Here is a 13,673-nt window from a genome sequence, read left to right on the forward strand (position 1 = left end):
TCATTTTACAACCACAGGCCGCAGTGTCGCACAAGGCGGAGTCGAGGCTGGTCAGCACAGCACCAATTGTCGACATTCCCCAACTCTGTCTGTAACTCTGTCTATACGGAGAAGTTGAGCTGCTGCTTACGGAGTACAGTGCTTGTCTCTGGGGTCAAACTTTTGTGTTTCCGCCTTCTGCCTTTCATCACCGATGCCACCTTCCAGCTTTCCCCGGCCGAGACCGTGAGACATTCCGTATGGATGATTTGAGATTTTCCCACCGTCACTGTATCACAACAGCCAGCCGATACAGTACATTGTTTTTGGGAAGCACCTCGTAAAGCAGTGTCATTTTCTTGTCCATACATACATTGGTATCAATGCCAACCCCCGTCATCTTTGATCACGCTGGGACCGCCCTCAGTCCTGGGCCACGTACCATTGACACCAATACTACGGATTCGGTCTAACCAGTTTGAACTCATCTATTCAGGAACTGCTATTGTCTCCTCTTTTGGCCCTGGCCTAACTCTCCGCAAACATAGGACCCCAGTCAAACACAGCTCCATTCTCGGACCCAAGCCCTTCACCTATCTAGATGTTCGTCACCGCAACTGGCACCTACCCAAGGTCCAAGGTGGGAAATAGATCAGACCACCTGGTCCAGGCTGAGGCATCCATGTAGGTCATGGCAAATTTCATGTTTTCGTTGGCCAGCAAACACGGCCTTTTCCCCCATTTTCCCACGTCGTACACAAAGTACATGTCGTACATGCGAGTCGGTCCAAGCCGTGGTTATACAACATGCTGGGCCGCCCTCCCCAGTTGAAAAAGAGGAGAAACAAGGCCAATTGAGCAACAGAGCAACAGCCTTGGTGAGAAATTAGTTTGATTTCTACTGTACGTACCTAAGAAGGGCCGGCCTGACTTCGTTGGCCCAGTACACAGCAATCTGTATGTCTTATTTGGGGTGACAACAGGCCAGTCAGGTAAGTGTAGGACAAGAATATCCCATCCCTGGCTGCTGAAGCGTGCCTCGCGGCGATATTCGTCTGGCTTGACATCCAACTCACATGGCTCGGACGCCAGTCTTTCTTGGCCAAGTGTAAATTACCCGTTTCCTCGAGCTTCATTTCATTTCCCATGCACAAATCCGGCTCCCTTCCATAACATCAATACTTCCAAGGCAAAAGGCACTGAACTATTGGATAAAAATCTGGGGAATAACGGTTCGCGATCCGTGTTCCACGGGCCGAGGGGATGGGTCGTTGTAACACGACATAATAATACCTTTTTACACACGCCACTGGAATTATCAAGCCCGGAAGAGAAACGCCACGGAGCGTCCAGTCCAGGATCTCGCGGGATTCGTTTCTGTCGCGACCTAGGACACCTCGCCAAACATGCGGATCGGTTCAGGGGCGAAGCTGGCAATCTGCGTTGCGGTGTCCGTCCCATGCGATGCTCAGTTTCGCAACTGGCAGAGTGATCAGGTGAACACTAGTATTTGCGTATGGAGTCAACCAAGAGGTATGTTATGGTTGGTGCCTATATTCGGAGACTTTTGTTGTCACAAACTGACACTCGACAGCTGCGTTGATTCGTGATACCGTCTATCTCGATGGCGGTGAGATATGGTGGACTCCCGGTCTGGCCTCCGGAGAACTTGGACAGGTTTTTGGCTCAAGTAAGTTTATCTACACTCAATCATTGGACTCCGGGCCAAACAGGGCCAACTGACGCACGATAGGCAACCCAGAAGGGATCGTTTTATCTTACAACTTCTCTGAATCCTTCTCAAAAGGCTCCAATGTCACTGGTATACTGGTGAAGGATAAGCTCTCCAAGGCAAGGGGTGGATTATCGAGTGGCATCAGCTCAGAGCCAAGCTACTACGATGGAGGCATGTTGGCCAACGATGCCGAATTCTTCCTTTACGGAGGTGCGTTATTCGCCAACAAAGAATTATACGATGCGCCGGCAGCGAATGAAGTACTAGGCTATCGCAAGTACCCCTATGGTCCAGACAAACCTTTATGGGGCACATCATTCACTGGACGTAAATTGAACGATGGCGTAACTCGGTACGTTGCTTATGGCGGTGCTGTCAGCGCTCCGTCAGAAAATAAGGCATGGTACTTTTCTGGCCTCACATCTCCGACCAGGGGCCCGATAGAATATAATGCTCCCCCTAATGGTACGACACTGGCTACAAACGTGTCCAACACGCTGATTGAGCTGGACATGGCGGAGCAGATTTTCGAAAAGTGGTCCAACATAACTCTGCCAGACAAAGTCAAGGGACGAGCCAACCCTGAGGTTGTCTGGGTACCCGTCGGGAAGCAGGGCATTCTCGTGGTTTTGGGCGGCGTTGTATATCCAGAGTGGTCATCTGTAAGCCGTTCCTCACCGAATGCGTCGGAAAGTGTAAGTGTATTCCATCATCCACAAAAGTTGGGACGTCATATGATACGAAACTAAACTAACGGTGATTAAGAAACTGAGGAGTCCGGACTTTATGCGTCTGATTGATATTTATGACATCGCCAACAAGGAATGGTATCAACAACCAACTGAAGGTGGCCCAGGGACAAGAACTCGAGGTTGTGCGGTCGTAGCAACCGCCGCGGACAAATCCAGCTTCAACATATACTACTACGGCGGTTTCGACGGAATACGCATGAAGGACGACTTCTACGACGACGTTTGGGTCCTGTCGCTACCTTCTTTCACATGGACACTGCTGAACAAGGGAACGCCCGTCCATGGTCGTTCAGGACACAAATGCTTCATGCCATACCCGGATCAAATGATGGTTATTGGAGGTTATACCCCCCTCAGAGGAGCTTCAATCACCTGTTTAGACCAAGGGCCCATCGTGGTCTTCAACTTGACGAGTGGATCATGGATGGACGGGTACTCGCCCTCAAAATATGGCGAGTACGGCGTTCACGAAAAGATAACCGCAAATATCGGAGGCACAGCATCCGGAGGAGCCACGGCCACAGCTCCCCTGCCATCCGGATGGGCATCAAAGGGCTTAGGTGAAGTCTTTTCAACGGCATATGACACGAAGAAAATGAAGCAATACTGGCCGTATAAGTCTTCGTCGTCGCCGCAACCGACGGCCACAACTTCTATCCCAGATGACTCTGCGCAATCTCAAAGCAATCTGCTTTCTATTATTCTTCCGGCGGTTCTCGTCCCCGTAGCTGTTGCAATTGGAATCGGCGTGGCAATCTGGTACTTCTGCGTCAAGAAGAGGAGGTCTGCTGCTTCGTCGTCAGCCTCGACGGCAGTTGAAAGTGGACTGAACATTGTTAACTGGGTTAGAGGCCAGGGGGCGTTCAAGAGGTCCATGATGAGTGAATCGCCTGATAAGCTGGAGAGTGAGGCTTCTCCCGCTTCTCCAGATGGGTTGAGGGAGGGGAGTGTTGTTGCTGCTTCGCCGGTGGTAGAGAAAACGGAGACGTTGCCTCATGAGATGGAAGATACGCAAGTTTCTGAGCTTTGTGGTACGTACCTTTTACACTTCTACGAAATTTTCTTGCTTTCACATACACAGCTATTCTTGTTGCGGAATGAGTTAATTTTCTGTTAGATACGTCCTCACCCGCAGAACTACACGACACTGGCTTCACGCCGATGAGTGCATTCCAACACAAATTCGCCTCCTTTGCGTCCGAAGTACCATATTCGCCATCTAGTCCCTCTCAATCCAACGGACAATGGGGCGCAGATGGCGCAAGCGCTGCTTCCCAATCACCGAATGTTGAAAGACAATGGATGGAGTCTCCCATGCTGGCCAACTGGTCACAATTACCCTCCGAATTAGCGACACCTCATGTCTCTATTCTTGGGGTTCCTTCACAAGCCCCTGGCTCTGAGAATATCACCGCCGAAGATGATGCTCGCGAAGATGGGCAAGTGTCTCCGGAGACGGCGCCAGAGAGGGTCGGCAGCGACTACATCACTGCTGGGAATATAATCAGCCCGTTGGGTAGAAGTCCGTCTGGGGCAACTGAGGACCGATTATTTCACGATGAGCATTAGCGATTGTAATGGTAATGGCTTCTAGTTTGTGTTAGTTTGGTACGGGTTTCCATGGGGCGCTAATGGTATTCTTGAAAGCGCACTCTTTCATACATGTATTGGTAAAAATGGCTCTAATTTGAAGATAATTTTCCTGCCTCGTAAACATTGCGCCTATTCTAAAAGTATCTTTTCAACCCATATACAGCAATATCCCAGTGTTAAACCTCAACAAGCTCGTCATCCTCATCAATCTCTTGCACCCTGTTACTCAAACCATCCTCCTCCTTCCCCTCGCCCTCTTCATCTCTCATCAAAACCTGCACCAGCCGCTCGCACGCCTCTCTCACATCCTCATCATCCACCCGTATATGAGTCTCCCTAATAATCGGATACACCTTGACCCTCCTCATCAGATCCCTGCCTTCTCTCGTCGTCGTCAACAACGTCAACGTCTCGATATGTGTCTGGATATTCTTGCTATCCGGATCTCTCTTCTTGTCAGGCGACAGGAGCTGCAAATCCGGCAACATCTCCATCGTGTCCTCCACGTCGTACTCTTCATTTCCAGTAATAGGCAGCAGCACGTACGGCAGGAGATTAATGCCGTCTTCGTCCAGGAACGCAGGGTGGGAGTCAATGTCAAAGGCGACGTTTTTAATGGTGCTCGCGACGCCTTTTCTTCTCACGTCGGACTTGTGCTCTGTGAAGACTCTGATTTTAGTGAGGGGGATGACTTGGTCGTATTTCTGTTCGGTTAGAAAGTAGCTCCGGATGCTGTCGTGTTTGGATAGATCGGCAAACACGTAGGCGAGGTAGTCGTAGTCAGCTTTCTTGTTGTATGCGCCGTCTTGGCCCTTGACGAAGAGGTCCATGAGCTGGTTCATGATGGAGTCGTCGGAGCTGAGGGCCTCTGGGGCGGACTGCTTTCTTTCCAGGATGGATTTCAGACTGTCTTGTTTGGCGAGATTGGCGAGGAGCATGGCTAGTAGGTTGGCATTGGGCTCTTGTTGACCCTGTAGTCGTGGTTAGTTGGTGATGAGGAGGTGGTGAGATGTAAGAGGAGGTTGATACAACGTACAACGATGTGATCCAGTACTACACCGACAAACTTGTCGTCTTTTGCCAAGTCGTCCAAAATTTCAGGGTCTCCTGATAAGTTGACCAACATTGTCAAGACATGTTCCGCAATTTTCTATTACAACAGCAAAAGTTAGTCACGATGGCCATGAGAGAGGACATATATGTGACGTGACATACAGGGTGATCCCGAATCAAGAGCTTCAAGTTCTTGATGGGCTTAAGCTCTTCCGTTTTGAAAATTGCAGGCTCAGCAGTGGAATATGGCACTAGATTCTCAGTGGCAGCCAGACGGATCTGAGGGTTGGGATGGGCAATGAAGCCCACGAGCTGTGGCAAGAAATCATGTTAGTATCTAATGTACCTAGGTATACAGTACTAGTACAAAATATACGAGTAACGCACGTACCTCTTCCAGTTCCGTCGGCATCTTTGCTACCGACAATGAATGTTGTGAATGAAGATGCAACTTTCCAAAGTTTTGGAGGGGCATTTTGATAGTGGGGGTTTTTTCAAAGCCTTTTGGGAGGCTTCAGCGTCATCGCTCAGGGATCTGACTGTTGACCCACAGACCAGATGGATATGATGCATGATGGAAGCTGAGAGATGCATCTACTTCCGCCCAAACGAAAGCTGGTTTTTTTTAATAGCTCAACGAAATATGTAAATGTGCGGAAACTCAAATAACAATTTTTGCTCTGATTGAACCTCTACGTGGAAAGATGAGGATGGGTAGTCCCCTGCAAAGGCTTGCTAGCTAACAGCAAGGTTGACTCCAAAGTCCAAGAGATGCATTTTTGGCAAATGCCAGTGAGTATTAGACATGCTGATTCCATTTCGTATGGTCACTACTTTTACAATTTTTAAATCTTTTTTTCGTTCTGTAATTTAGTCCAGTCTCACACGCGACAACTCCCGCGGCCACTGCACTTATTCAAAAGCGGTGAGAATTTTCTCTACCAAACATAACCCCGCTAAACCAAACTTGGAGTGAGGGGCGGCAGATCGATAAGACACAAATTTTTGATTTTCATCCCACCCACCGCCTGCGCGCCACATTAGAGCCAGAGCTACCACGAAAACCACCACAAGCTTATGTCTTGGGCATTGTCGTCGTCCTCATACCGTCAATCAACATAGCAATACGCCCAAGATGCCCAAAGCTATTACTCCCAAGGCCGATCGCCCGGCCCGGCGTCACAACCCTCTCGAAAACGATATCCTCGCCACCGGTCTATTGCGCAACAAGCCCAGCAAGAAATCTAAAAATACTGGAGATGCCGACGAGAGTTTTGTCGACTCCAAGGCCTCAAAGAACATTTTGAGGATTGGTCGTGAGCTTGCTGAAGAAGAGAATGCCGAAAGAGCGTCCTTTGCTACTGAGCCAACCGTTGATACCTTCGGCTACAACTCTCGATTTGACGACAACCTTGATGGCGAAGAGGGCAAGACTTATGACGATGATGAGGCATGGGGAGACGACGACGAGGTAGTGGAAGAGATTGAAGTCGATCCCGAAGACCTTGAGATGTATAAAAAATTTATGCCTGACGAGGAGGACGACTTGTTGAAGCACGGCTGGGATCTCAAGCCCTCTGGTGACGCTGTTGAAGGCGAGAGCCGGAATCTCGCTGACATTATTCTGCAAAAAATCGCAGCACACGAGGCTGCTGAAGCCAGGAAAGATGCCGATGTACCCATCGACGACTACGAGCTACCGCCCAAGGTGGTAGAGGTATACACAAAGTAAGTCTTTGTCAACAGAGACAAGGCAGATCCATACTAACTATCTTGCAGAATTGGTGAGATTTTGTCCCGCTACAAGTCTGGCCCTTTGCCCAAACCATTCAAGATTCTCCCAACCATTCCCCATTGGGAGGAAATTCTCGAAATCACCCGACCAGATCGCTGGACACCCAACGCCTGTTTCCAAGCCACTCGAATCTTTGTTTCTCATAAGCCAATCGTTGTTCAGCGATTTTTGGAAATGGTCGTGTTGGAAAAGGTCCGCGAAGACATTTACGAAAATAAGAAGTTGAATGTCCACCTGTTCAACTCCCTAAAGAAGGCCCTTTACAAGCCATCCGCCTTCTTCAAGGGTTTTCTCTTCCCCCTCATTGGCAGCGGCACTTGCACCCTGAGAGAAGCACACATCATTTCTGCAGTTCTTGCCCGAGTCTCGGTCCCTGTTTTGCACTCTGCTGCAGCCCTCAAGGGCCTGTGCGAAATTGCTGCCCAAGAAGCTTCCCAGGGAAGCGAAGGAGGTGGTGCTACAAATATCTTTATCAGGACACTACTGGAGAAGAAGTACGCCCTACCCTACCAAGTTATTGACGCTCTCGTGTTTCACTTCCTCCGATTCCGTAGCGAAGATCCTGCCAGCGTTCAAGAGGGTGATGCCATGGCTGGAGTCTCGGGTGAGGGCGACGTCAAGACGAAGCTGCCCGTCATCTGGCACCAAAGCCTGTTGGCATTTGCGCAACGATACAAGGGCGACATTACCGAAGATCAGCGCGAAGCGCTTCTCGATCTACTTCTCGGTCACGGCCATTCTGCAATTGGCCCCGAGGTGCGACGAGAACTATTAGCCGGACGAGGACGTGGTGTTCCCTTGGAACCGCAGGGTGAAGCTCTGGATGGTGATGATACCATGGCAATTGACTCTTAGAACAAATACATGATAGATATCGAGTTCAAGGTATAATCATGGCATTCAGAGACTTGTGCAAGGCGTTTGGAGCTTGGTTCGGGGAATCTTGAGGTTTAATTGAAGTTTTTAGATACACATTAGCGGATTAAAATAACTGCCTATCAAAGGTAGACTACCTTCAAAACATTTTGTCTACTATGAACTGTGTTTGTTGACTGGCCACCGCACCGATGAGAAGGATGCATGTGACCTCATGACGACACTTTGGGGTTCACGATTGTTATTTGCACCTTCCCATTTACACATACACGCCAACACCGCATTGACCCATGACAACGCGGCCATCTTCCGGTTTCGTAGCCTCCTAAATTGTAATCTAGAATATCCTATGAATCCAAGTCAATCCTATACATGTATTTCTATTCATCACAGAGACCGCCAAGGCTGTCAAACACTCATCAGTGTCCTCTCGCATAATCGTTCGGACGGAGTGGCACTCCGACCTTCAAACCCACCCCCGAGGATCTCTTTCTAATCTCTACCATCAATTGTGAAGCCTCACGCGGCTCACCTTTTAGGACATACACCACGTTTGCGAGGTCTCATGCCAGACTCCCTGGCTCACAGGACAATGCTGCCGAGTCCTTCGGGCCCTAGCGAGATAAAGTATCATGGACTTAATTTCCTTCGCTGAACGACCATTTTGTACTGACTCAACCCAATGGCAGCTATTTCAATCTTCCTCTTCAAGAGTTTTCGAACACTCCGCTGTTTTATCTTACCTTCCCATCTCCCTCTGCCGAACCCGGAGATGTTCGAACCCCAGGATGGCGGAGGCATATTCCTGACGATAGAGCCAATACAGAATCATCCTCCTCTGCCGCGTCACCATTCACATCAAACCGCATTTCCAGGAGTTATATTTCACACAATCCAACTCCCTCTATCTTTGGCGTAGATCCTCCACGCCCAGCCCGAGAGGGATACGAATAGGTCTGGTTCCCAGAGGGCTACTGGGCCGAACGACAACCTGCTCCTACGCCACGGACAAAAAGCAATGGAAGTTCCAAATTTTGGAGATGGAAGACACGATCACCCAAGTCGACAAGCGAAACAGATGGAAGGGACGCTTCTTATGCTTCGCCCACTGCATCTGTATCATCGCCACTATCCAAGTTTGGCGGACATGCGGCGGCTTCGCAAGTTGCAAGTCCGTACTTGTCTGAGTCAGCTCATGTCTTGTCTTTACAACATCCCGTGGCAAAAGCCGCGGTTAATAGGTCTAGTGAGAGTGTTGCAGTGTCGCCGACCTCAGATAAAACTACAATGCAGCCGCAGAAGGATGGAGATATCGCAGGCCCAGAAGTGAATGCCTTGTCTCCCGATGCGGCATTGCATACCCCTTCTATTCGATCTGGACGGTCCAGAAGGTCGGAAAAAAGCGACAACCCTCAGCAAGCAGATGCGATTGAGTCTAAAATGAAACCAACAGAACAAAACACCGTAAGTGGAACATCAGAATTGACAAAGTAATCTGTTTCCAATGACACCCGCTTAACGTGAAGGACAGATGGATGAAAATGACCACGATCAAAAGCCAGAAAGCTGTTCTCACTCAAGTACTCGTCCGCAGTGGACATCTGTGTGGTCTCATGGCATTGGCAAAACAGGAGCATGGTTGAAGGAGGAACTGGTACATTCGAAACTCAGTCACAAAATCTTTGGTAGAGCTCCATCACACCGGAAACACCCTCGCCAGTCAATCTGCGGCATTTCAAACTCGTCGAGACGAGGATCCAAGTGTGCCCATAAGGACATGCAGGATATGTTCCAAAGCACTAACAGTGAGTTGATTTCTTCCTGCCTGATTCATGTCGCAGAAAGTCCAGCCACTCTAAACAATATCCAAGATAGTTCCAGATCTGCAAATAGTCAATTTCCAGGAGGAGTAAGTACATATCAACTGTTCTATGCTCGAAATGTTTCGCGGTGTCATGTATCTAACATTATGTCAGGAAGCTGTTCGAGTCAGCACTCCGCCGCTCGATGAAGACACAGCCGACGGAAAACCAAGAGGTTTCTTTACATCGATGACGCCGCCAGACCATAATTCAAACAGCAGCCCCTCTCCAACGCAATCTTCTACTCAATCGAGTCCTCATCATGGTTTGCGGCGCAACAGTCTGGCTTCTCAGCCTCGAGAGTGGTGGGATCCAATGCCTAGACGTAATAACCGACGGCAGCAGAAAAAGGAGCCCTCTGCCGAGGATTTTGCATTCGATGTCCCCGAGCATTTACCAAGCAGCCCTTTGTGTCCTGCGAATGGTCGACACAAAAGCGGCGGGAAGGGGGTGTGCGTCTACCACGGACGGCGAAGAGCCAAGTCTAGTTTACGGGATGCCGGTGGCCGAGGTAGTACGGCGGCATTTACTGGTGGATTTTACTAGTTTGGCTATTTTTATTCCCTATCTGTCGAAAACATTCTTCTTTCCAGATAAAATCTCCCTTTTGTCCAGAACGGACATGTCACAGATGAATGCTGTCCCTCCAAACAAGATCAAAACTTTTCCCTGGGTATAAACGCTTCCAACATGGCGCACTCTAGCCTACATTAACCTCCCCTCATTCTATCAAAGAAATCATAGCCCACACACTGTATTCCAACAGATCCAATTGTCCTATAGCTACGGCAAATCTACATCAAACATGAGTGGCACCACGGTACTCCGTAGACTCCTTAAGGGGATCATATGAACTGGTTGGTCTCTCGGAGCTGCTGTGTGCAGTCCTAGTGCCTCCGCGTCGGTGCAGCTCGTATGGCGATTCCGATCGACCCTGTTGATCTTGCTGCCGGCTGTCATGGTCGCCCTTACGACTCGCACTGCCCCAGCTGTTTCCAGGTGTCATTGGAAGGTCAACTGGTTCATAAGATTGCTTTTTCTTAAACGACAGAAAGGTACCGGCTCGCTTGAGGCTCTCTCCATTACCGCCAATATGTGTAAGGACAAGAACAGTCGTATAAACAATGAATATGGTAAGTAATACCCAGGGAGTGGAAATGTATCGCCAGCACAGATCTTCTGAGCCTGTTTGGAATTCTTCGTCTTCGTCCTTTGGCGAGGTGAACCAGAGAAGGGAGATGAGGCCCGTTCCAAGGGCCAGAATGATGAGGATGATGAGACGTATGATTGGCCATGGTTTCCACCGCGTCGTACGGGATATCACTGACATGATGGCCATGAGGAGGAGGCAGCACCCTGCGGCGATGTATCCATACGCAAACTGGGAAAGGGACGGATTAGCCGCTGAGCAATATTTCGCCGTTACCAACAGCGAATGCTCCCACCAGAGAAGAAGACATATTGATGTACTTACCACGAGTCGATAGCGTCGCCACGTCTTGGTTGTTACCTTGTTTTGAAGCATTCCCGCATTGACGTTACCAGTGTTCTGCGTAATATTCTGCGTTGGCTGAATGATGTCCTTGGCAAGATCGATGCCAAACACCTGGAACAGGTTGTTTATCAAGGACGTTAGAATACTATTATAGGACAGTAAAAAGGTGATGGCAGGGTCTTGATTGCTGTCGGAAACGGTGGTCTCATCTTCTGTCTGGGCGAGCTTGGCAAGCTGCGGCCACAGGCTATCCGGCAGAGATGAGATATTTTGGATGGCGAGGTTGACAGTTTGTAAGGTTTGTGGCATTTTCGCAGGGTACAGTGAGAAGTAGTAGTTGGTTTCGTTCTTGAAGTAGCTGGCAATTTGGGCAGAGGTGAAATTGGCTACGGTTGAGGGATCGTCTGATCCGTCTGAAAAATAGCTCGAGGTCAATTTGTTTATCACGTTCATGACTTTTGACCATATAATGTACTGGGTGAAGGCTTGCATGAAGAGGACGAGGGAAAGATGGAAGGGTAGATGTAGCGCCGTCCAGATGAGTTGTCGTATGGGAGGAAGGTGGAATGAGGAGCGTAGCCAGTCAAAGTAGATCAAGAAGACGAAGTAGATGGTTGCAACGCCGGCTGTAATCAATCCGATTGTGAGTGGGTCTATTGTAAGAGTGTTAGTGAACTTTCCATAAGTTGTATGGTTTCCGACGTAGTAGCCTGTTGGCATCTACATACCCCAAGCTTGTGGTGCCTTAACCATGGTTACCACCTCCTTTGCAATGTTGACAAGGCCGTCTCCGAGTATCATGGCCGTTATCAAGGTGAGTCGCTTCATAAGATGAGACTCTGTAAAACTCAACACTGGCCAAACACTGGACGTGATCAAGGTGAAGATTGCCTCAGCCGCGGAGATAAAGTACCACGTCATGAAGACTCGGCTGCTTTTATTGTCCTCAAAACGGAAGGTGATGCCCAGATATATGAGCATGGTAACAATGTTGACACCGATGCTTACATAAAGCGGTATTCGACATTTCTTGTATTTTCTCACATGCCATAAGGTGCTAGCGTACTCAACTGCGAGGACGGCACGAGAAAACATGAGGATGAGAGCTGGGTGGCAAGGTTAGTTGTGTTGGGGTACGGGCATACGAACTACGCGGCTTTCATTTCGAAGCCGCTTTCGTTGGTGGAAGAATGAAGGGTAAGGCAAACATACACATTGTTCTCATTGTCTGCGACTTTTGGTTTGATGGGTCAAAGGTCGGAGCAACGACGGCAAAGCCAACGAGAACGCCAAGCTGAAGGGCTCTCGCCGTACGTTCTTCGGTCATTGTGTTAGTTACTTGGGGATTGACTGGTTCCATGATACATTTAGCAAGGTGATGGACATACCGAATATACTGTCCGTGACAAAGCGCACATCGTAAGACGCCACAAGAAACCAGGTGAGCCACAGGAGGCTTTTGGCATGGGGTTGTTTATCAGCAATGTCTTCTCAACGAAGAGTGTTGTAGCAGGTCATACGTACCAAAAATATCCAATGTATGCTTTGAAGCTGTTGTGATTGGTGACTTCTCTGTTCTCGGAGAATACGGTATAATTGGCGGCAAAGAAGAGATCATAAAAGATTTCGAGAAGAGTTGGCTCTTCATACTGTTTCAGACCAACAGCGTCAGTATGTCAGCCAGCAAAGGGGTCGAATTGTAGCCCAGTCAAAACGATTGAGACAAAATGAAGACGAAAAAAACGCACTCTCTTAAGCTTGGGAACTCCTTCTTCCCCAGGGCCGCTCTTATCGATGTTGTGGTCAGTGTGAGAGCTAGAATTGTTGTCGGCAACAGGCGTCTTGAGGAACTTTAGCCTCTCTCGCATGTGGTGATGGTGCTCGTGGCTCGCCATGGTTCGCCGCTGCAGTGAATCAGGCCAGCCTGAAAGCAATTAGGCGACTCAAGAAAGGCCAGCAGCGAGTTTGTATCGATGGTGTATTGGATGAACCATCCCAACCAAACTCGAGACGAAAAGTCAAAAGTCGGGGTGTTGGTTTCCGGGATGATCTTATGGAAGCGTCGAAGAGGGCAAGATCCACATTCGGCAGCACTGCCGCAAGTAATCATCATGAACATGTTCGAGGTTGGGCTAGCGTTGTACAGGGCTCCTGAGCTTGGCAGCCAATTTGCAGTCGTTGTCTGGATTAGCTTCAATTTGAGTCCCGCCAAGATGGAACCGCCGAGCCACACAAATGGATGCCAGTAGCTCATGTTGCTGCCGGATGCCGGGCGTTGGGCGACGATGCACTCTCATAGGAAGATGAACGAACGGAGTCCCCGGTCCAATTTGCTCCTGTTGACGTGCGTGACAGGGCTGATGTGAGATCAATTGATGAGAGATAGATTACTTTCAGGGAATCGAGACGATGATTCCGGCTCGGCCCTACAGGGCGTTGGTGTGACTGTGCCCCCTTCCAACCATGCAGCGCGCATCTGATCCCCCATTCCTCTCCATTTGGTGGTAATAACTTGTCTCAGCCACCGGAGATT

The 13,673-nt window shown here is 49.2% G+C and overlaps 5 protein-coding genes across 5 annotated transcripts; 3 read left to right on the forward strand and 2 right to left on the reverse strand.

The window, feature by feature from the left end:
* Nucleotides 1-1,385: 1,385 nt before the first annotated feature.
* On the forward strand, nucleotides 1,386-4,035 carry VFPPC_05057 (galactose oxidase/kelch, beta-propeller; the record flags this gene model as incomplete). The annotated part of the gene is made up of 5 exons (XM_018284307.1): nucleotides 1,386-1,512; nucleotides 1,574-1,669; nucleotides 1,733-2,409; nucleotides 2,480-3,497; nucleotides 3,584-4,035. The coding sequence occupies 5 exons, from the start codon at nucleotides 1,386-1,388 to the stop codon at nucleotides 4,033-4,035; spliced, it is 2,370 nt and encodes a 789-aa protein (XP_018145744.1).
* A 200-nt stretch (nucleotides 4,036-4,235) lies between these two features.
* Nucleotides 4,236-5,524, reverse strand: VFPPC_15892 (DNA-binding protein hgh1 protein; the record flags this gene model as incomplete). Its single annotated transcript, XM_018293645.1, has 4 exons — nucleotides 4,236-5,030; nucleotides 5,096-5,209; nucleotides 5,275-5,424; nucleotides 5,504-5,524. 4 exons carry the CDS (start codon nucleotides 5,522-5,524, stop codon nucleotides 4,236-4,238), a joined length of 1,080 nt encoding a protein of 359 aa, XP_018145745.1.
* A 723-nt stretch (nucleotides 5,525-6,247) lies between these two features.
* On the forward strand, nucleotides 6,248-7,762 carry VFPPC_05059 (rRNA processing protein Bystin; the record flags this gene model as incomplete). Its single annotated transcript, XM_018284308.1, has 2 exons — nucleotides 6,248-6,840; nucleotides 6,892-7,762. The coding sequence occupies 2 exons, from the start codon at nucleotides 6,248-6,250 to the stop codon at nucleotides 7,760-7,762; spliced, it is 1,464 nt and encodes a 487-aa protein (XP_018145746.1).
* Nucleotides 7,763-9,070: 1,308 nt separating this feature from the next.
* VFPPC_13754 (RNA polymerase II accessory factor, Cdc73) lies at nucleotides 9,071-10,191 on the forward strand (the record flags this gene model as incomplete). The annotated part of the gene is made up of 4 exons (XM_018291526.1): nucleotides 9,071-9,247; nucleotides 9,315-9,588; nucleotides 9,655-9,692; nucleotides 9,760-10,191. The coding sequence occupies 4 exons, from the start codon at nucleotides 9,071-9,073 to the stop codon at nucleotides 10,189-10,191; spliced, it is 921 nt and encodes a 306-aa protein (XP_018145747.1).
* Nucleotides 10,192-10,444: 253 nt separating this feature from the next.
* VFPPC_05060 (low temperature requirement A) lies at nucleotides 10,445-13,035 on the reverse strand (the record flags this gene model as incomplete). Its single annotated transcript, XM_018284309.1, has 7 exons — nucleotides 10,445-11,026; nucleotides 11,120-11,793; nucleotides 11,869-12,246; nucleotides 12,353-12,457; nucleotides 12,529-12,596; nucleotides 12,665-12,789; nucleotides 12,889-13,035. The coding sequence occupies 7 exons, from the start codon at nucleotides 13,033-13,035 to the stop codon at nucleotides 10,445-10,447; spliced, it is 2,079 nt and encodes a 692-aa protein (XP_018145748.1).
* Between the last annotated feature and the right edge of the window lie 638 nt (nucleotides 13,036-13,673).

This window comes from Pochonia chlamydosporia, chromosome 3 (assembly GCF_001653235.2).
Source record: "Pochonia chlamydosporia 170 chromosome 3, whole genome shotgun sequence".
Lineage (NCBI taxonomy): Eukaryota > Fungi > Ascomycota > Sordariomycetes > Hypocreales > Clavicipitaceae > Pochonia > Pochonia chlamydosporia.